This window comes from Pholis gunnellus (genome assembly GCF_910591455.1).
Source record: "Pholis gunnellus genome assembly, chromosome: 8".
NCBI classification, from domain to species: domain Eukaryota; kingdom Metazoa; phylum Chordata; class Actinopteri; order Perciformes; family Pholidae; genus Pholis; species Pholis gunnellus.
Genome location: NC_136534.1, coordinates 23945220 through 23967093, shown reverse-complemented (window position 1 = coordinate 23967093; position 21874 = coordinate 23945220). Strand labels below are relative to the sequence as shown.

At 38.1% G+C, this 21874-nt stretch overlaps 1 protein-coding gene across 1 annotated transcript; it reads left to right on the top strand.

Annotated features, from left to right (window-relative positions):
- Nucleotides 1–12488: 12488 nt before the first annotated feature.
- Nucleotides 12489–21303, top strand: LOC306699337 (neurexophilin-1; the record flags this gene model as incomplete). Its single annotated transcript, XM_079163921.1, has 2 exons — nt 12489–12569; nt 20488–21303. 2 exons carry the CDS (start codon nt 12489–12491, stop codon nt 21301–21303), a joined length of 897 nt encoding a protein of 298 aa, XP_079020047.1.
- Between the last annotated feature and the right edge of the window lie 571 nt (nt 21304–21874).

Here is a 21874-nt window from a genome sequence, read left to right as displayed (position 1 = left end):
AAAAAACACAATTGGGTTTCATCATTAAATTCTTTTCTTTACTGCATTTGCACATAATTCACTGGACACACAGAAGTCCAGAAGCATCCAATACATAAACTGACCGATGAAAACAAGGTAAAAACAATACGTCTGTAATAAAATACACTTTCATGTTCTTATATGCATAATATAAAAACAATAAAGGAAAATATTTAAATTGCAGTAATTACTATTTACAAAAGGCATTTTCTTTTAAAAGGAACTTTTACAACTTCAGTACCTAAAATAAATCAAACTATATGCAGGTCAGGTGCAGTAGTACAAAAAGGCTTTGATATCAGGAGAGTAAGGTGACAGTTTTACAGCAGGACAGAAAGGCGGGATAAGGCCTGATGAACATTAGGTAGCCTGGAGGAGTTCACCAATGAGGAGCGAGCGCTTTTCCTCCGTTTCGTCTCTGGCCGGTCCAGGTTGCCTTCCAACCCAGCTGATATCACGCAGAAGTTCCAAATCATCAAGGTTGATAGGGTGAGGTCATCGCTAACGGAAATAACGAGCCTGTTGACGAGGGCATCTCCCATGCCATGCACATTATGCACTGAACACAGACTTCTATTCGCCAAACCTGTAAGGTAGTGTACTGTACTGTTTATATGTTGGTTGAAATTAAAGATATGTGTAGTTTTGGTTTTCCAAATGTGCAAGGTGTTGTAATTAATGCAGTGCTTACTCTGAATCAACACTACAGGGATACGGAATACAAGTTTTTCAAATAAAAATAAAGTAACTAAAAAAGTAACTTTAAAAGTAAAGTAACTAAAAAAGTAACTTTAAAAGTAAAGTAACTTTAAAAGTAACTAAAAAAGTAAAGTAACTAAAAAAGTAACTTTAAAAGTAAAGTAACTTTGAAAGTAACTAAAAAAGTAAAGTAACTTTAAAAGTAAAGTAACTAAAAAAGTAACTTTAAAAGTAAAGTAACTTTAAAAGTAACTCAAAAAGTAAAGTAACTTTAAAAGTAAAGTAACTAAAAAAGTAACTTTAAAAGTAAAGTAACTTTAAAAGTAACTAAAAAAGTAAAGTAACTAAAAAAGTAACTTTAAAAGTAAAGTAACTAAAAAAGTAACTTTAAAAGTAAAGTAACTAAAGAAGTAACTAAAAAAGTAAAGTAACTAAAAAAGTAACTTTAAAAGTAAAGTAACTTTGAAAGTAACTAAAAAAGTAAAGTAACTAAAAAAGTAACTTTAAAAGTAAAGTAACTTTAAAAGTAACTAAAAAAGTAAAGTAACTTTAAAAGTAAAGTAACTAAAAAAGCAACTTTAAAAATAAAGTAACTTAAGTAAAGTTATGACTTTTCTACATGGTACACTGACTTTTTCATGACTTTTTTCGACATCCTATACTATGCTGTTTATAACTCCGCAGCAACTCCCTTCATCAACATCGATTGTCTTCCTTCAGGATGGAGTCCAATCGCCAAAGACGTTGCACTATTCACATTTGTACAATGTGTAATAAATTATTGTGAAATTCTAATGAAGTCTCTCCTGATTGAATGACTTTTTTGACTGTTTTTCGACTTTAACCCCAGTAGAACAAACTGAAAAAACACAATTGGGTTTCATCATTAAATTCTTTTCTTTACTGCATTTGCACATAATTCACTGAACACACAGAAGTCCAGAAGCATCCAATACATAAACTGACCGATGAAAACAAGGTAAAAACAATACGTCTGTAATAAAATACACTTTCATGTTCTTATATGCATAATATAAAAACAATAAAGGAAAATATTTAAATTGCAGTAATTACTATTTACAAAAGGCATTTTCTTTTAAAAGGAACTTTTACAACTTCAGTACCTAAAATAAATCAAACTATATGCAGGTCAGGTGCAGTAGTACAAAAAGGCTTTGATATCAGGAGAGTAAGGTGACAGTTTTACAGCAGGACAGAAAGGCGGGATAAGGCCTGATGAACATTAGGTAGCCTGGAGGAGTTCACCAATGAGGAGCGAGTGCTTTTCCTCCGTTTCGTCTCTGGCCGGTCCAGGTTGCCTTCCAACCCAGCTGATATCACGCAGAAGTTCCAAATCATCAAGGTTGATAGGGTGAGGTCATCGCTAACGGAAATAACGAGCCTGTTGACGAGGGCATCTCCCATGCCATGCACATTATGCACTGAACACAGACTTCTATTCGCCAAACCTGTAAGGTAGTGTACTGTACTGTTTATATGTTGGTTGAAATTAAAGATATGTGTAGTTTTGGTTTCCAAATGTGCAAGGTGTTGTAATTAATGCAGTGCTTACTCTGAATCAACACTACAGGGATACGGAATAAGAGTTTTTCAAATAAAAATAAAGTAACTAAAAAAGTAACTTTAAAAGTAAAGTAACTAAAAAAGTAACTTTAAAAGTAAAGTAACTAAAAAAGTAACTTTAAAAGTAAAGTAACTTTAAAAGTAACTAAAAAAGTAAAGTAACTAAAAAAGTTACTTTAAAAGTAAAGTAACTAAAAAAGTAACTTTAAAAGTAAAGTAACTAAAGAAGTAACTAAAAAAGTAAAGTAACTAAAAAAGTAACTTTAAAAGTAAAGTAACTTTGAAAGTAACTAAAAAAGTAAAGTAACTAAAAAAGTAACTTTAAAAGTAAAGTAACTAAAAAAGTAACTTTAAAAGTAAAGTAACTTTAAAAGTAACTAAAAAAGTAAAGTAACTAAAAAAGCAACTTTAAAAATAAAGTAACTTAAGTAAAGTTATGACTTTCGACATGGTACACTGACTTTTTCATGACTTTTTTCGACATCCTATACTATGCTGTTTATAACTCCGCAGCAACTCCCTTCATCAACATCGATTGTCTTCCTTCAGGATGGAGTCCAATCGCCAAAGACGTTGCACTATTCACATTTGTACAATGTGTAATAAATTATTGTGAAATTCTAATGAAATCTCTCCTGATTGAATGACTTTTTTGACTGTTTTTCGACTTTAACCCCAGTAGAACAAACTGAAAAAACACAATTGGGATTCATCATTAAATTCTTTTCTTTACTGCATTTGCACATAATTCACTGGACACACAGAAGTCCAGAAGCATCCAATACATAAACTGACCGATGAAAACAAGGTAAAAACAATACGTCTGTAATAAAATACACTTTCATGTTCTTATATGCATAATATAAAAACAATAAAGGAAAATATTTAAATTGCAGTAATTACTATTTACAAAAGGCATTTTCTTTTAAAAGGAACTTTTACAACTTCAGTACCTAAAATAAATCAAACTATATGCAGGTCAGGTGCAGTAGTACAAAAAGGCTTTGATATCAGGAGAGTAAGGTGACAGTTTTACAGCAGGACAGAAAGGCGGGATAAGGCCTGATGAACATTAGGTAGCCTGGAGGAGTTCACCAATGAGGAGCGAGCGCTTTTCCTCCGTTTCGTCTCTGGCCGGTCCAGGTTGCCTTCCAACCCAGCTGATATCACGCAGAAGTTCCAAATCATCAAGGTTGATAGGGTGAGGTCATCGCTAACGGAAATAACGAGCCTGTTGACGAGGGCATCTCCCATGCCATGCACATTATGCACTGAACACAGACTTCTATTCGCCAAACCTGTAAGGTAGTGTACTGTACTGTTTATATGTTGGTTGAAATTAAAGATATGTGTAGTTTTGGTTTTCCAAATGTGCAAGGTGTTGTAATTAATGCAGTGCTTACTCTGAATCAACACTACAGGGATACGGAATACAAGTTTTTCAAATAAAAATAAAGTAACTAAAAAAGTAACTTTAAAAGTAAAGTAACTAAAAAAGTAACTTTAAAAGTAAAGTAACTTTAAAAGTAACTAAAAAAGTAAAGTAACTAAAAAAGTAACTTTAAAAGTAAAGTAACTTTGAAAGTAACTAAAAAAGTAAAGTAACTTTAAAAGTAAAGTAACTAAAAAAGTAACTTTAAAAGTAAAGTAACTTTAAAAGTAACTCAAAAAGTAAAGTAACTTTAAAAGTAAAGTAACTAAAAAAGTAACTTTAAAAGTAAAGTAACTTTAAAAGTAACTAAAAAAGTAAAGTAACTAAAAAAGTAACTTTAAAAGTAAAGTAACTAAAAAAGTAACTTTAAAAGTAAAGTAACTAAAGAAGTAACTAAAAAAGTAAAGTAACTAAAAAAGTAACTTTAAAAGTAAAGTAACTTTGAAAGTAACTAAAAAAGTAAAGTAACTAAAAAAGTAACTTTAAAAGTAAAGTAACTTTAAAAGTAACTAAAAAAGTAAAGTAACTTTAAAAGTAAAGTAACTAAAAAAGCAACTTTAAAAATAAAGTAACTTAAGTAAAGTTATGACTTTTCTACATGGTACACTGACTTTTTCATGACTTTTTTCGACATCCTATACTATGCTGTTTATAACTCCGCAGCAACTCCCTTCATCAACATCGATTGTCTTCCTTCAGGATGGAGTCCAATCGCCAAAGACGTTGCACTATTCACATTTGTACAATGTGTAATAAATTATTGTGAAATTCTAATGAAGTCTCTCCTGATTGAATGACTTTTTTGACTGTTTTTCGACTTTAACCCCAGTAGAACAAACTGAAAAAACACAATTGGGTTTCATCATTAAATTCTTTTCTTTACTGCATTTGCACATAATTCACTGAACACACAGAAGTCCAGAAGCATCCAATACATAAACTGACCGATGAAAACAAGGTAAAAACAATACGTCTGTAATAAAATACACTTTCATGTTCTTATATGCATAATATAAAAACAATAAAGGAAAATATTTAAATTGCAGTAATTACTATTTACAAAAGGCATTTTCTTTTAAAAGGAACTTTTACAACTTCAGTACCTAAAATAAATCAAACTATATGCAGGTCAGGTGCAGTAGTACAAAAAGGCTTTGATATCAGGAGAGTAAGGTGACAGTTTTACAGCAGGACAGAAAGGCGGGATAAGGCCTGATGAACATTAGGGAGCCTGGAGGAGTTCACCAATGAGGAGCGAGTGCTTTTCCTCCGTTTCGTCTCTGGCCGGTCCAGGTTGCCTTCCAACCCAGCTGATATCACGCAGAAGTTCCAAATCATCAAGGTTGATAGGGTGAGGTCATCGCTAACGGAAATAACGAGCCTGTTGACGAGGGCATCTCCCATGCCATGCACATTATGCACTGAACACAGACTTCTATTCGCCAAACCTGTAAGGTAGTGTACTGTACTGTTTATATGTTGGTTGAAATTAAAGATATGTGTAGTTTTGGTTTCCAAATGTGCAAGGTGTTGTAATTAATGCAGTGCTTACTCTGAATCAACACTACAGGGATACGGAATAAGAGTTTTTCAAATAAAAATAACTTTAAAAGTAAAGTAACTAAAAAAGTAACTTTGAAAGTAAAGTAACTAAAAAAGTAACTTTAAAAGTAAAGTAACTAAAAAAGTAACTTAAAAAGTAAAGTAACTAAAAAAGTAACTAAAAAAGTAAAGTAACTAAAAAAGTAACTTTAAAAGTAAAGTAACTAAAAAAGTAACTTTAAAAGTAAAGTAACTTTGAAAGTAACTAAAAAAGTAAAGTAACTAAAAAAGTAACTTTAAAAGTAAAGTAACTTTAAAAGTAACTAAAAAAGTAAAGTAACTAAAAAAGTAACTTTAAAAGTAAAGTAACTAAAGAAGTAACTAAAAAAGTAAAGTAACTAAAAAAGTAACTTTAAAAGTAAAGTAACTAAAAAAGTAACTTTAAAAGTAAAGTAACTTTAAAAGTAACTAAAAAAGTAAAGTAACTAAAAAAGTAACTTTAAAAGTAAAGTAACTAAAAATGCAACTTTAAAAATAAAGTAACTTAAGTAAAGTTATGACTTTTCTACATGGTACACTGACTTTTTCATGACTTTTTTCGACATCCTATACTATGCTGTTTATAACTCCGCAGCAACTCCCTTCATCAACATCGATTGTCTTCCTTCAGGATGGAGTCCAATCGCCAAAGACGTTGCACTATTCACATTTGTACAATGTGTAATAAATTATTGTGAAATTCTAATGAAGTCTCTCCTGATTGAATGACTTTTTTGACTGTTTTTCGACTTTAACCCCAGTAGAACAAACTGAAAAAACACAATTGGGTTTCATCATTAAATTCTTTTCTTTACTGCATTTGCACATAATTCACTGAACACACAGAAGTCCAGAAGCATCCAATACATAAACTGACCGATGAAAACAAGATAAAAACAATACGTCTGTAATAAAATACACTTTCATGTTCTTATATGCATAATATAAAAACAATAAAGGAAAATATTTAAATTGCAGTAATTACTATTTACAAAAGGCATTTTCTTTTAAAAGGAACTTTTACAACTTCAGTACCTAAAATAAATCAAACTATATGCAGGTCAGGTGCAGTAGTACAAAAAGGCTTTGATATCAGGAGAGTAAGGTGACAGTTTTACAGCAGGACAGAAAGGCGGGATAAGGCCTGATGAACATTAGGTAGCCTGGAGGAGTTCACCAATGAGGAGCGAGCGCTTTTCCTCCGTTTCGTCTCTGGCCGGTCCAGGTTGCCTTCCAACCCAGCTGATATCACGCAGAAGTTCCAAATCATCAAGGTTGATAGGGTGAGGTCATCGCTAACGGAAATAACGAGCCTGTTGACGAGGGCATCTCCCATGCCATGCACATTATGCACTGAACACAGACTTCTATTCGCCAAACCTGTAAGGTAGTGTACTGTACTGTTTATATGTTGGTTGAAATTAAAGATATGTGTAGTTTTGGTTTTCCAAATGTGCAAGGTGTTGTAATTAATGCAGTGCTTACTCTGAATCAACACTACAGGGATACGGAATACAAGTTTTTCAAATAAAAATAAAGTAACTAAAAAAGTAACTTTAAAAGTAAAGTAACTAAAAAAGTAACTTTAAAAGTAAAGTAACTAAAAAAGTAACTTTAAAAGTAAAGTAACTAAAAAAGTAACTTTAAAAGTAAAGTAACTAAAGAAGTAACTAAAAAAGTAAAGTAACTAAAAAAGTAACTTTAAAAGTAAAGTAACTAAAAAAGTAACTTTAAAAGTAAAGTAACTTTGAAAGTAACTAAAAAAGTAAAGTAACTAAAAAAGTAACTTTAAAAGTAAAGTAACTAAAAAAGTAACTTTAAAAGTAAAGTAACTAAAAAAGTAACTTTAAAAGTAAAGTAACTTTAAAAGTAACTAAAAAAGTAAAGTAACTAAAAAAGTAACTTTAAAAGTAAAGTAACTAAAAATGCAACTTTAAAAATAAAGTAACTTAAGTAAAGTTATGACTTTTCTACATGGTACACTGACTTTTTCATGACTTTTTTCGACATCCTATACTATGCTGTTTATAACTCCGCAGCAACTCCCTTCATCAACATCGATTGTCTTCCTTCAGGATGGAGTCCAATCGCCAAAGACGTTGCACTATTCACATTTGTACAATGTGTAATAAATTATTGTGAAATTCTAATGAAGTCTCTCCTGATTGAATGACTTTTTTGACTGTTTTTCGACTTTAACCCCAGTAGAACAAACTGAAAAAACACAATTGGGTTTCATCATTAAATTCTTTTCTTTACTGCATTTGCACATAATTCACTGAACACACAGAAGTCCAGAAGCATCCAATACATAAACTGACCGATGAAAACAAGGTAAAAACAATACGTCTGTAATAAAATACACTTTCATGTTCTTATATGCATAATATAAAAACAATAAAGGAAAATATTTAAATTGCAGTAATTACTATTTACAAAAGGCATTTTCTTTTAAAAGGAACTTTTACAACTTCAGTACCTAAAATAAATCAAACTATATGCAGGTCAGGTGCAGTAGTACAAAAAGGCTTTGATATCAGGAGAGTAAGGTGACAGTTTTACAGCAGGACAGAAAGGCGGGATAAGGCCTGATGAACATTAGGTAGCCTGGAGGAGTTCACCAATGAGGAGCGAGCGCTTTTCCTCCGTTTCGTCTCTGGCCGGTCCAGGTTGCCTTCCAACCCAGCTGATATCACGCAGAAGTTCCAAATCATCAAGGTTGATAGGGTGAGGTCATCGCTAACGGAAATAACGAGCCTGTTGACGAGGGCATCTCCCATGCCATGCACATTATGCACTGAACACAGACTTCTATTCGCCAAACCTGTAAGGTAGTGTACTGTACTGTTTATATGTTGGTTGAAATTAAAGATATGTGTAGTTTTGGTTTTCCAAATGTGCAAGGTGTTGTAATTAATGCAGTGCTTACTCTGAATCAACACTACAGGGATACGGAATACAAGTTTTTCAAATAAAAATAAAGTAACTAAAAAAGTAACTTTAAAAGTAAAGTAACTAAAAAAGTAACTTTAAAAGTAAAGTAACTAAAAAAGTAACTTTAAAAGTAAAGTAACTTTAAAAGTAACTAAAAAAGTAAAGTAACTAAAAAAGTAACTTTAAAAGTAAAGTAACTAAAGAAGTAACTAAAAAAGTAAAGTAACTAAAAAAGTAACTTTAAAAGTAAAGTAACTTTGAAAGTAACTAAAAAAGTAAAGTAACTTTAAAAGTAAAGTAACTAAAAAAGTCACTTTAAAAGTAAAGTAACTTTAAAAGTAACTAAAAAAGTAAAGTAACTTTAAAAGTAAAGTAACTAAAAAAGTAACTTTAAAAGTAAAGTAACTTTAAAAGTAACTAAAAAAGTAAAGCAACTAAAAAAGTAACTTTAAAAGTAAAGTAACTAAAAAAGTAACTTTAAAAGTAAAGTAACTAAAGAAGTAACTAAAAAAGTAAAGTAACTAAAAAAGTAACTTAAAAGTAAAGTAACTTTGAAAGTAACTAAAAAAGTAAAGTAACTAAAAAAGTAACTTTAAAAGTAAAGTAACTTTAAAAGTAACTAAAAAAGTAAAGTAACTTTAAAAGTAAAGTAACTAAAAAAGCAACTTTAAAAATAAAGTAACTTAAGTAAAGTTATGACTTTTCGACATGGTACACTGACTTTTTCATGACTTTTTTCGACATCCTATACTATGCTGTTTATAACTCCGCAGCAACTCCCTTCATCAACATCGATTGTCTTCCTTCAGGATGGAGTCCAATCGCCAAAGACGTTGCACTATTCACATTTGTACAATGTGTAATAAATTATTGTGAAATTCTAATGAAGTCTCTCCTGATTGAATGACTTTTTTGACTGTTTTTCGACTTTAACCCCAGTAGAACAAACTGAAAAAACACAATTGGGTTTCATCATTAAATTCTTTTCTTTACTGCATTTGCACATAATTCACTGAACACACAGAAGTCCAGAAGCATCCAATACATAAACTGACCGATGAAAACAAGGTAAAAACAATACGTCTGTAATAAAATACACTTTCATGTTCTTATATGCATAATATAAAAACAATAAAGGAAAATATTTAAATTGCAGTAATTACTATTTACAAAAGGCATTTTCTTTTAAAAGGAACTTTTACAACTTCAGTACCTAAAATAAATCAAACTATATGCAGGTCAGGTGCAGTAGTACAAAAAGGCTTTGATATCAGGAAAGTAAGGTGACAGTTTTACAGCAGGACAGAAAGGCGGGATAAGGCCTGATGAACATTAGGTAGCCTGGAGGAGTTCACCAATGAGGAGCGAGTGCTTTTCCTCCGTTTCGTCTCTGGCCGGTCCAGGTTGCCTTCCAACCCAGCTGATATCACGCAGAAGTTCCAAATCATCAAGGTTGATAGGGTGAGGTCATCGCTAACGGAAATAACGAGCCTGTTGACGAGGGCATCTCCCATGCCATGCACATTATGCACTGAACACAGACTTCTATTCGCCAAACCTGTAAGGTAGTGTACTGTACTGTTTATATGTTGGTTGAAATTAAAGATATGTGTAGTTTTGGTTTCCAAATGTGCAAGGTGTTGTAATTAATGCAGTGCTTACTCTGAATCAACACTACAGGGATACGGAATAAGAGTTTTTCAAATAAAAATAAAGTAACTAAAAAAGTAACTTTAAAAGTAAAGTAACTAAAAAAGTAGCTTTAAAAGTAAAGTAACTAAAAAAGTAACTTTAAAAGTAAAGTAACTAAAAAAGTAACTTTAAAAGTAAAGTAACTAAAGAAGTAACTAAAAAAGTAAAGTAACTAAAAAAGTAACTTTAAAAGTAAAGTAACTAAAAAAGTAACTTTAAAAGTAAAGTAACTTTGAAAGTAACTAAAAAAGTAAAGTAACTAAAAAAGTAACTTTAAAAGTAAAGTAACTTTAAAAGTAACTAAAAAAGTAAAGTAACTAAAAAAGTAACTTTAAAAGTAAAGTAACTAAAAAAGTAACTTTAAAAGTAAAGTAACTAAAGAAGTAACTAAAAAAGTAAAGTAACTAAAAAAGTAACTTTAAAAGTAAAGTAACTAAAAAAGTAACTTTAAAAGTAAAGTAACTTTAAAAGTAACTAAAAAAGTAAAGTAACTAAAAAAGTAACTTTAAAAGTAAAGTAACTAAAAATGCAACTTTAAAAATAAAGTAACTTAAGTAAAGTTATGACTTTTCTACATGGTACACTGACTTTTTCATGACTTTTTTCGACATCCTATACTATGCTGTTTATAACTCCGCAGCAACTCCCTTCATCAACATCGATTGTCTTCCTTCAGGATGGAGTCCAATCGCCAAAGACGTTGCACTATTCACATTTGTACAATGTGTAATAAATTATTGTGAAATTCTAATGAAGTCTCTCCTGATTGAATGACTTTTTTGACTGTTTTTCGACTTTAACCCCAGTAGAACAAACTGAAAAAACACAATTGGGTTTCATCATTAAATTCTTTTCTTTACTGCATTTGCACATAATTCACTGAACACACAGAAGTCCAGAAGCATCCAATACATAAACTGACCGATGAAAACAAGGTAAAAACAATACGTCTGTAATAAAATACACTTTCATGTTCTTATATGCATAATATAAAAACAATAAAGGAAAATATTTAAATTGCAGTAATTACTATTTACAAAAGGCATTTTCTTTTAAAAGTAACTTTTACAACTTCAGTACCTAAAATAAATCAAACTATATGCAGGTCAGGTGCAGTAGTACAAAAAGGCTTTGATATCAGGAAAGTAAGGTGACAGTTTTACAGCAGGACAGAAAGGCGGGATAAGGCCTGATGAACATTAGGTAGCCTGGAGGAGTTCACCAATGAGGAGCGAGTGCTTTTCCTCCGTTTCGTCTCTGGCCGGTCCAGGTTGCCTTCCAACCCAGCTGATATCACGCAGAAGTTCCAAATCATCAAGGTTGATAGGGTGAGGTCATCGCTAACGGAAATAACGAGCCTGTTGACGAGGGCAAACATATCGATAGTACAAACTACTAAACTTTTTCCCCCTATCATGTCCTACAGCCCGTCAACGGCCTCCCTACTGCACAGACCTGCTTCTTCCTGTTTTGCCTGCCCCCTTACACGAGCCAGGTCATCCTCGCTGAGCGTCTGCGTTACTCCATCCACAACTGCCCCTCCATCGACAGGCTGTCGGGGCTTGCCTTTCCATTATCTAGGTGGCGCTAGCGAGTAATTTTGTATGCTCGAGCATTGGACCCATAAAATATCAAAATTTCCCGCAGTCCCGATATGCTCGCCAAATATGGGGAGGTTGGGGACATGTCAGATACCCTTAAACGGTTTTTCATCATAGGGTATAATAATAATTCCTACAGATACAATAGGGACCTCGCGGACCCGACGTTGTCAGTGCTCGGGCCCTAAAAAAGAATCACAGAACAAATTAGCTTTGTTATTTGGCTTAAAAACGTAAATAGCCTAATCTTAATGAGTCACTTGCTTCTGCACGTTATGAGTGATTCATAATTCCTAACAAATGTTGTTAGCGAAAGAAAAATCGTTAAAAAATAAATACTACAAGTCCAGCTTTTAAACTTATACTTATGAACTACATGTGGACTAAATATCTGTGCTTCTGGGGGTCTGGTGAGAGAACGAGCCGTCACTGAACGCTGATGTGTCAGCGTCTGGAGAACAAAGCCACCGCAGCAGACGGCCACTAGATGTCAGCCCCCGACGACGTTAAAAGAAAAGTTGCCTCTCAAAAGTCAATAACATGAACCTCCTTCTCTCTCTCCCTCCCCCTTCCTCGCTCACTCTATTTGTCTCCCCATCCTCCCTCCCTCCCTCCCTCCCTCTCTCTCTCTCTGAACCTCAAAGCGCACTATATAAAACATCCCTCCACACTGACACTCAGATGTACAAACACCTCGGTTCTCGCCACAGCGCCTCCAAACCGTGCAACTAAAACCTCCCCAGAAGACACTTGAGGCGTTTTTTTTAAACGGCTGACCCCCCCACCCCGCTTCCCCCACCCCCACCCCCCCCTCTCCCGCCTCAGGACCGCCTCTCCTCACTCTTATATTTCTGCTACAAGTTCAGCAGCTGATCCCGGCTCAGTCAAAGAGGAGATTTTTTTTTTGTGTGTTGGCGTCTAAAGAAGATCGAGGACAGTTTGACATGAGGGGGGACGCTCCACACAGAGGCATGAAGACCTCGTGTCTGTGGGCTGCCGCTCTGCTGCTGTCAGTCGTCTCTCTGGTGAGTTAAACGTCTTCTTTGGCTTCACATCTCCACAGTTTATGCGATTAACGTCTGGCGGCAGCAGTATCGAGGAATGTGCGCAAAGAGGATTTTTTGATAAAGTGAGTTTTCAGGTCAGTGCGAGGACGACCTCACAGCGTTACAACAAGAACCGTCTGAATCAGAGACGTCAGCTGCAGTCTGATAACGTGAAAGTGGAGAAAATGTTACGCAAAATGTAATTTAGTTGATTTCAGAGTCATTTTAATTGCGTTAGAGTAGATTAAAGGCTTGCCATTCAAATGTTTTCCTTACATTTTCGCCCTAGAATGAAAAGTCTCACCTCCACACACCGCTCCGCGCATCGACTCGTTAATATCGTCACAAATGAACAAAATGTCAGTGTGAACGCGAAGCTTTCCAAAATCTGCATCTTCACAAATCCACCCGCACACAGAAGGATCCCGCTGGATGTTCCTCCCTCAGCACCATCCATCCCTTCCTCTGCCCCCCCCCCCCCCCTCCTCCTCCTCCTCCCTCCCATTTACAGACACACTTCAATAGGAATAGATTTGACAGAACGGCGGAGAACAGCCTGAGCCTATTATGACAAACACACCAGAATGCTGCTAGACAGTTTGTGACAACCCAATTCCTCTAATCCTCGGTAAGACAGTAACCCCTCACCCACTGATAAATCTGTCAACAAAGCAATCAAAGCCGAGCAGGAGCCACTCCTCTCTCCAACTAAAAAAAATCCCATAAACTTAATCCTCACAAACTTGACTGGCCTTAAAAAGCTCCCGTAGTGTTATCTGTGTTTAATTTGCATAGTGATGGAAAGAAGTCAATTACTATTAATTATTCTCTACAACTTAATACCCATTATCGAATTGAATTCACCGTCTTGAAAACCATAAACTCAATTTCACAGCTGACTAAGCGCACTAATCATTTCCTCCCCCCGCTCTTTTCTTTTTTTTTTTCCTCTTTTACTTTACGAAAGCCGTCCTGCTTTAAAAAGAACAACACGGATTCCTCGATTCCAGGAGCAATAACATTAACAAACACGGATTCCCTTATCGTCTCAATATAAAGACGAACAATGAATCATCAAGTGTGTGAGTTTGCATCTACGGCAGCATCCCGGTATAGTGCGAGCTGATCGCACATAGCATCACTTGATGGGGAGTGTTGTGTGTGTGTGTGTGTGTGTTTTTTTTTCCCAGACTCGGCTTCCAAATTGCTTCGCTATGCTTTAATGGGATGATCATAATTGTTTCGTACTCGGTGCATCCTAAGCTTTCGCCTGCAGCTCCTTCAACAGATTGACAGACCCATGGGAACCTCACAAACTTATTTTGGCCGCCTTTGAACCAAGTCGTGTGTGAAATAATATGATTATGCATTTTTCCTCTGGGTAAGTTGAAAAACTGGTGGCTAGTCTCTCTCCCTCTCTCTCTCCCCCCTTCCTCCTCCTCCTCCTCCTCCTTAGTCTTCAAACTGCCCCTGCTCTAATATCCTGCAGTCTGACCGCGTTTAGTATTTATCCTCCTCAGAAGTCACGGTAATAATTGTGCCCCGGCCTCTCAAAGCAGCGCTGCGGTGATGGGACCTCGGCTCCAGCCACAAGCTTGCCTGTGATGTCTTGACACACTCTGTGATTTGTCATCATCTCTGACCCCCCTCAGGTAACACTTTGATATCACTGGGAGAGTGTCGACCTAAACTCTTAGCGGGCGCCAAATGCGCTTAGTTGATCCATCAGCTCAACTACGCGGGGACCTCACAAGGCGAGACAAGCTAAATTCACTCGAAACGACTATGACGACAATCGCATCCCGAGTGCACAGTTGGGAAAATGCTCTAAAAAAGACGGAATCAACACACGAGGGATTCTTTAAACTACCGTCCTGTCTGGAGGAGCATCTCTTCTAAACATCTCATAAATAGATTTACTTTTTCTTCTTGAGCTGGAGCATTGTGGCAGAAGTACTTCTAAAAAGGTCACGAATTAGATTAGAATACGCTTTCTGCTGTGAGGTGGAGCGAGACGTTAAGAGTGACTATCTCACCCCCCAAAAGGTCACGGCAGGTTTGATCCCAGCCTCGTGCCCTTGAGCTGAAACTCTCACCCCCCTAATAGCTGCTCACGCTTTAAGCCTCTCTGGATAAGAGCATCAGTTTAATACCGAAAATAAGGAGGAAATAAATCCAAAATAAACTTTGGCAGCGTGGTATTCAAGCACACAAACCATTAAGAGGACGACGACCAGTAATATCTGAACGTCGCAGCAGAACGAACACACACACACACACACACACACACACACACACACCATCCAATCAAGATTGCAGAGTGGCAGCTCCAAACCCAGCTCTCGGCCCGGTTCTCTTTTTAAACCAGAACTGTCGCACTCACAAATCCTCCCACACCGCAGCGTTCAGGTAAATGAAAACTGACACACACTTTCATTCTTCCTCGCAAGGTTTTTGTGTATACGGCCCACCGCAGAGTCATCTGGCTCCTCCGATGGTTCCATTAAAGGTGGAATTTGTTGGCCGCTCGAGGGGGGTTGTGGGTTGGGGGTGGGGGGTGTGGGGTGTGGGGGGGGGTCCAGCCCATAGAATATCCTCCGAGCTCCCGAGGGAAGCCGGGGTTGTTTATCTTCCTGTTTCAAAGAGCGGACGCCTGCGCCTTATCACAGCCTCGCCAAGAGTAGATAGCGTTTAGGTTTGTGCAAACATGCCAACGCGCTGCATCTGGCAATCTGGAGAGTCCTTTCCTAAAGGATTTCTGCATACCGGCGCTGTTTGTGTTATCTTGTTGAGGGATTCGGCCTCATTCACCGAACCAGGGGAACAATATTTACAGACGGTTAAATGTTTTTTTGGGACCTGTATATAACAAACTGCAGGTTGAAAAAGTTGGAATAACTCGTGAGCCCTGAAATGAAAGCCTCTAAATACGATCGGGAGATATGTTTGAATGTCTTTTCAATGGGATGCTATATTTAATATATATATCGCAAATTGAATTTTTTTTTTTTTTTCCTCTGCTGCATTTGACCGATATGACTTTCTGTAAGTCGGTGTGTTTTCTGTGTAAAAGAGGCGCTGCTCATCCTCAGACTGTTAGCCTGCGTTTGAAAGACATTTACCAGGTAGGTGGAGGAATAAAGATGCTTTTGTTTGAATTATGGGAAATATAGGAACTAAAGCGATACTACGATATACTAAAACGGCCTCTGATGCTTTGATTTTTACCACTTATTTTGTCTTTCTCATGAGTCCCTTGTATGTGTGTAACTGTATAATACTAAACCTCTGGAGTAAATACAACAGACGTCTTTAAAACACCTGAAAAAAAAAAGTATTTCTCCACAACATGAAGTCTTATAAATATATCAACAGTCAAAGACTCAACTAATCTGCTACATCAGGGCTGTGTGGCTTTGGCTTTGTGCAACATGAGCATCTTCTCACTGTAATCCTGTTAGCAGAGCTCAAACACACAAACAAATCTCTCATGATATAACCAAAGCTTTGCAAGAAAATTGTGTTCATATGTATATATTTTAACAACAATAAGAACACTTAAGTTGATCTACATGTCACTTATCAAACGCAGTGTCTTTTATCTTTTATATTTCACACATTGTCTCCTTGTGGAGCATCAGACGGTCACAAAGAGACCAGAGTGACTATTAATCATGCGGATCACAACCACCTGAGTGATGGTGGGATAATGTCTTTATTAGGGCTGCGACTGCTGATTGAATTTATTCTGCAGATCGTGGATTCATAGATTCACCGTTTGGTCCATAGTAAGGAAATGGTTGCTGTAATTTCTTGAGACTCAGAGATGTTTAAGTTGCTCCCACAGAGAGAAGCAGCATCCGTCACCCTGCAGAGAGACGCAGATTCATTTCCGCCTGATCCATTAATTGACTAATTGTTTCAGCTATATATCACGTCTGATGAAGATCTCATTTAGATGAAAACATCACCATGTTAATTACACTTATTTAGAGTTCAGTGCACAGATTATTTTTGTGTGATTTACAACGTATAGTAAATGAGTGAAAAACATTGAGAGCCGCTGGTTCGGTAGTGAGCGACCTGAAGGTTAAAAGACGATTAATTGGATTGAAATTGAGAAATTCAGATGTTCCTTTAATCTTTCCTTTTTGTTTCTTGTGAAATATCAGAATGTTTTATCTTTTCTGGACACTAAAACAGAATTAAATGAAACAAGGAAAATCACTCTTTGATTGAACTGCTCGCATTTCAAACGCAAACAGTCAAAAGAAGGAATTACATCGTTTTAAGGGGCCAAAAAGCATTAACGACGACGACTGAAATAACAAAGACATTGTTTTGTAATAAATACAGTTAAATAAAGTAATCACAGTGTGACCGTTGACCTTTACGCCGCCATGTTTGTATTTCTCCTTCATCCAGCAGCACCGGCCCTCTGCAGTATCTCTTCCAGGCGCATTCATGCATCTCTCTCTCTCCCTCTCTCTCCCCCCCCCCCTCTCTCTCTCCCTCTCTCTCTCTCTCTCTCTCTCCCCCTCTCTCCCCCCCCTCTCTCTCTCTCTCTCCCCCCTCCTCTCTCTCTCTCTCCCCCCCTCTCTCTCTCTCTCCCCCCCCTCTCTCTCTCTCTCTCCCCCCCCTCTCTCTCTCTCTCCCCCCCCTCTCTCTCTCTCTCTCCCCCCCCTCTCTCTCTCTCTCCCCCCTCTCTCCTCCTCTCTCTCTCTCTCCCCCCCCTCTCTCTCTCTCTCTCCCCCCCCCCCTCTCTCTCTCTCCCCCTCTCTCTCTCTCCCCCCCCCCCCCCCCTCTCTCTCTCCCCCTCTCTCTCTCCCCCCCCCCCCCCCCCCCCCCCCCCCCCCCTCTCTCTCTCTGAGGTAAATCGTGGCCCTCTGAGTGTTGGTGTTCTGGATATAAACCTTGCTTTAGTCAGGACTGCCTCTGATCTGCCTAATCTCCCCGGGCTGGATTACAGGTTGGACTGTAATCCGTGAAGTGGGGTCTCTGTGAATGTGCCTCTGAGTGCTCTAATCCAGAGACTGTCAGGTGCTTCAGATGAAAGCTAATTGCATGTCACAGTTTGGGGACCGTACGGAGCGCCGGCGACAACAGAGCGACTTCCCTCCAACAACAACAAGGACTTCGGTCTGATGACGACCGGGCACTTCAGATAATCTTAGAAGAGAATAGTGAAGAAATCCCCTAAAAAAAAAAATCAAAAAAATCCAGTGACATCTTCTCTTACAAGAATATTCATAACATGAAGTCGCAGAAAAAACGGTTGTAGGCATTCTAATTCCCTTAAAGCAAAATGAATAAACTTCTTGAGTCCTAAATCTCTGATCTGCAGTGTTTAGAAAATAATATTTCCACCTTGAAATGCTGTATTTTGTATCCGCGCACACACACCGTCACTAATTAGTCCGACAGTCACTTAAAGCTCAAAGCAGTTTCCTAATATCCCTCGATCTGGTTTCAGGACTCCGCTGAGACTGAAGCCCCGTTACTGAGAAGCATCAGTTAATTACCGCGCTATGAAAATGATTTCTTCATTTTGATCATTAGAGACTTCAGTATCTTCACAACTCAGAATAGAAGAATTCATGGAAAAAGAAGTGGAGCTTACAGTTTGGATTAGGGGTCAAAGATCATTCAGACGATTATTGCAAATAATGTAAAAATGAATCGTTTCAACTCGCAACTTACTTGACATATTTTTGACCTTGCAACACACAAAGTGTTATTATAAAGTAGGTCTAAGGGTTATATTAATATAGTATCAAAACGCTTAATCCATGAAGAAATACACACGACCCGTATTCAGCATCTGTGCCTTTAAAACGAGCCGCTAGGATTCACGTTCACGACGACGCAGCAAACAGACCGTTTCAGTTTTAAACGCAATTCCGTCAAAGTGCTAAAACGGAGCGAGCACGAACCTGGAAATCAGCATAAGTCTCCTTTAAATTGACTGCTGTATTTATGTAAAAATACATTATTTTGTACCATTATCACTTTTATAATTAACATAAAAAACTGAAACCTGAAATATTGTTAAAGCCAAGAATAAAGAGCAGTATTATAATGTCATAATCGACTTTATAGCAGCTCGGCTGATCGTCTATACGATACTAATTCACTGAACTTTTACATCCTAAGGAGCTTTATGTTTGACTGTAATGGTGCAGATAAATCCTGAACAGGAAGCCTCCCTCATCCTCACGCTCACTTTATCTTTTTACAATACATCACCGGTGAGGCCAACATGACACACTTTTGTTTCCAGCAATGGAAGACAAAAGGAGGTGTTCATTAATACAGTTTAACTGCCCCACTGCGCAAAGAAACTGCAGGAAATTCATATTTCTCTTCACCTCGTCACGACAGTCATCCTGCAGCTGAAAGTCCTGCAGCTTTCTGTCTTTTATAAAACCAGCATGCTGCAAAGATCTCCAAACGTTGTCTGGCTTTGAAAGGCTTCTTTAGAAAACGCTCGGGTTATGTTCGTCCTCTCAGAGAGAGAGGAGAGAGATGCTACAGCTACCGAGCCAAAGTCTCCACCACGCCACTAACGCTTGATCCACATCGGGTCATTTATCATCGAGGCCTCTTCAAAAACAACCGGGGGCTGTCTTTTCAAAAGTCCTCTCCACTCTGAAGCCGATTGCACAAAAATGAACGCACACTTCAGAGGACGATCACAACTCCTGCAAACAGTTCACTGTGCGAGAGCTCCTCGGCGTCTCTGGCCTACAGTACTACAATGTCATCCAGTGAACTTTCTGAATGAGAGAAGACCTTATTTTCAGAGTATCGATCGCGAGGCGAAGGTACAAAATGTAAACGCGTCGGCCAGATAGATCTGCTGTCACGTTCCTCGGCCGGGGTTTGGACATCACTGTCACGGGGGCCCTCGGTGGGGGTGCGGGGGGGGAATCTTCGCCCTCTCATCTGTGTGATTGTTAGAGGAGAGACACGGAATGAATCATCAATCATCCATTCAGGCCACATTCAGCAGGTAATAGTCTGCTGTTGCATCATGTCTGGACCCAAGGAGCGCTTCATTCATCTCGATGCATGGCAGGAATACCCTTAAATCTTGATTAGGACGAACCGGCACAAGACGTTTCACACACTGTGAGTTGGTTACAGCGTGAACGCCGTTTGTTAGAGGTGCTGAGATGCTCGTGGATGGATAAAGCTTGTTGGTGTCCTCTAACAGCTGAAATAGGAGATCGTCGTTTGTTAGTTAGCAGGATTTACCACAAAGCGCTCAGCATGCCTGCGTCCCACCCAACACTACTGCCAGACAAACTAGGCAATTCTGCAAAACCCCGGATTACGTAAGGTTAAGGAAAGATTGTGGTTCCAGCAAATTAACACAAACACACCAAAAGTAACTGTTGGACTGCAACCAGACGCATCTCCGATCTATCGCATGAAAGTCAGACACGCGACATCCACGACTCAGTGTCAATATACGTATATTTTCTGGCTCGCTAAATGAAGATCACTTTGATTTTTGGTGAAAGGTGTGAAGTTAACGTGATTCTAAAGGATACTGGTCTGGTCTGGTCTGGTCTGGTCTGGTCTGGTCTGGTTTGGTCCGCCGAGGCTGCAAAACCCTCTAATTTTATGGAGGTTTAAATGGTTTTGTGAGAGAGATTCCAACTTTGTTTTAATCACAGAAAATTCTTTCCGCATTCCGCGCCAATTCCTGTCACATTTCATGCCGATACAAAGATAATACACCCTGACAGAATCTGTACACGCCTCATGTCTGCCACTTTGTAATTTGATGCAGTTTCACAGTTAATTCTCAGGTTTTCTGCAGCCTTGTCTGAGTTCGGAGCTCTTTTGAGTGGTTTCAGTAATGGTGATTGTGTTTGTTTTTTTCTTTCAGGTTACCAGCGCTGATTCACAGAGTCCAGGAAATTCAGACTTGAGAGAGAGCTCAAAATCCAAAGTGAAGACGTACTGGACTGAAAGCAGCAAGGCCGTCTCCATCAGCCGCCTGCTGTCCCAGACCCTCTACGGCAAAGAGAACTTCACCTCTCTGGACCTGAACTACGACGAGGCCGACGCCTTCTCCAAACAGGAGCAGTGGAACTGGCTCTACAACGCTTCGAACCCCCGCGACCCTCGATCCAGGACAAAGAGGAGGCCCATCGTCAAGACCGGCAAGTTCAAGAAGATGTTCGGTTGGGGCGACTTCCATTCCAACATCAAGACGGTGAAGCTCAACCTCCTCATCACTGGCAAAATCGTGGATCACGGTAACGGGACATTCAGCGTCTACTTCCGCCACAACTCGACCGGTCAGGGCAACGTATCCGTGGGACTCGTTCCGCCGACCAAAGCTGTGGAGTTCCAGGTCCAGCATCAGCAATACCACCACCACCATCAGCAGCACCAGCAGCAGCAGCAGCAGCAGCAGCAGCAGCAGACGGCTCTGGAGACCAAGGACAACAAGCTGTTCAACTGCAGGGTGGAGTACGAGAAGGTGGAGAAGGGCACCAGGAACTCGCTGTGTGCCCACGACCCGTCGCAGAGCTGCTCGCAGGAGCAGACCCAGAGCCACGTGTCCTGGCTGTGCTCCAAGCCCTTTAAAGTCATCTGCATCTTCATCACCTTCTACAGCACCGACTACAAGCTGGTGCAGAAGGTGTGTCCAGATTACAACTACCACAGTGACACCCCGTACCTGCCCACGGGGTGATCACATGACTAGACGAGGACAACAACAACAACAACAACGACAAAAGAAGAGAACAAAAAAAAAGAAAAAAAGAAAGAGAGAGACCGGCTGTCGGGTCCGGAACGATGTCAGATTATTTGGATGAAAACGGATTCAAGACACTTGAAACTTGAGACGTTGACAGGCATTATTCCAGCAAACATATCCTTGACGCAAGACTGATATTGCTTCAATGAACAGACCCACCCCGAGGTCATTATGGGAGCATTTAGGGAAGCATTTATAGGCTTGCAATACTCATATTATATGCATAGCACCTTACATGGAAAGGAATTTCTCAAGCCAACCATAAAAATATGCTGATTGTATTTATGTAAATATTGTGGGTTCCACACAAAGACCAGAAAACAATTTTATTAATGTTTCCTCCTGCTAATTTAGTTGTTTATGTTGATAGTGTATTTCCGCCTCAAATCGTGCTTTCTGTCGTTTTCCAATCACTTGCTGGTAATCATTGCAAACACGTAAATGTCAATGCAAATAAGAAGAATCTGTCAGTATGCATTAGAGGGCATAATGGAAAAAGCAAATA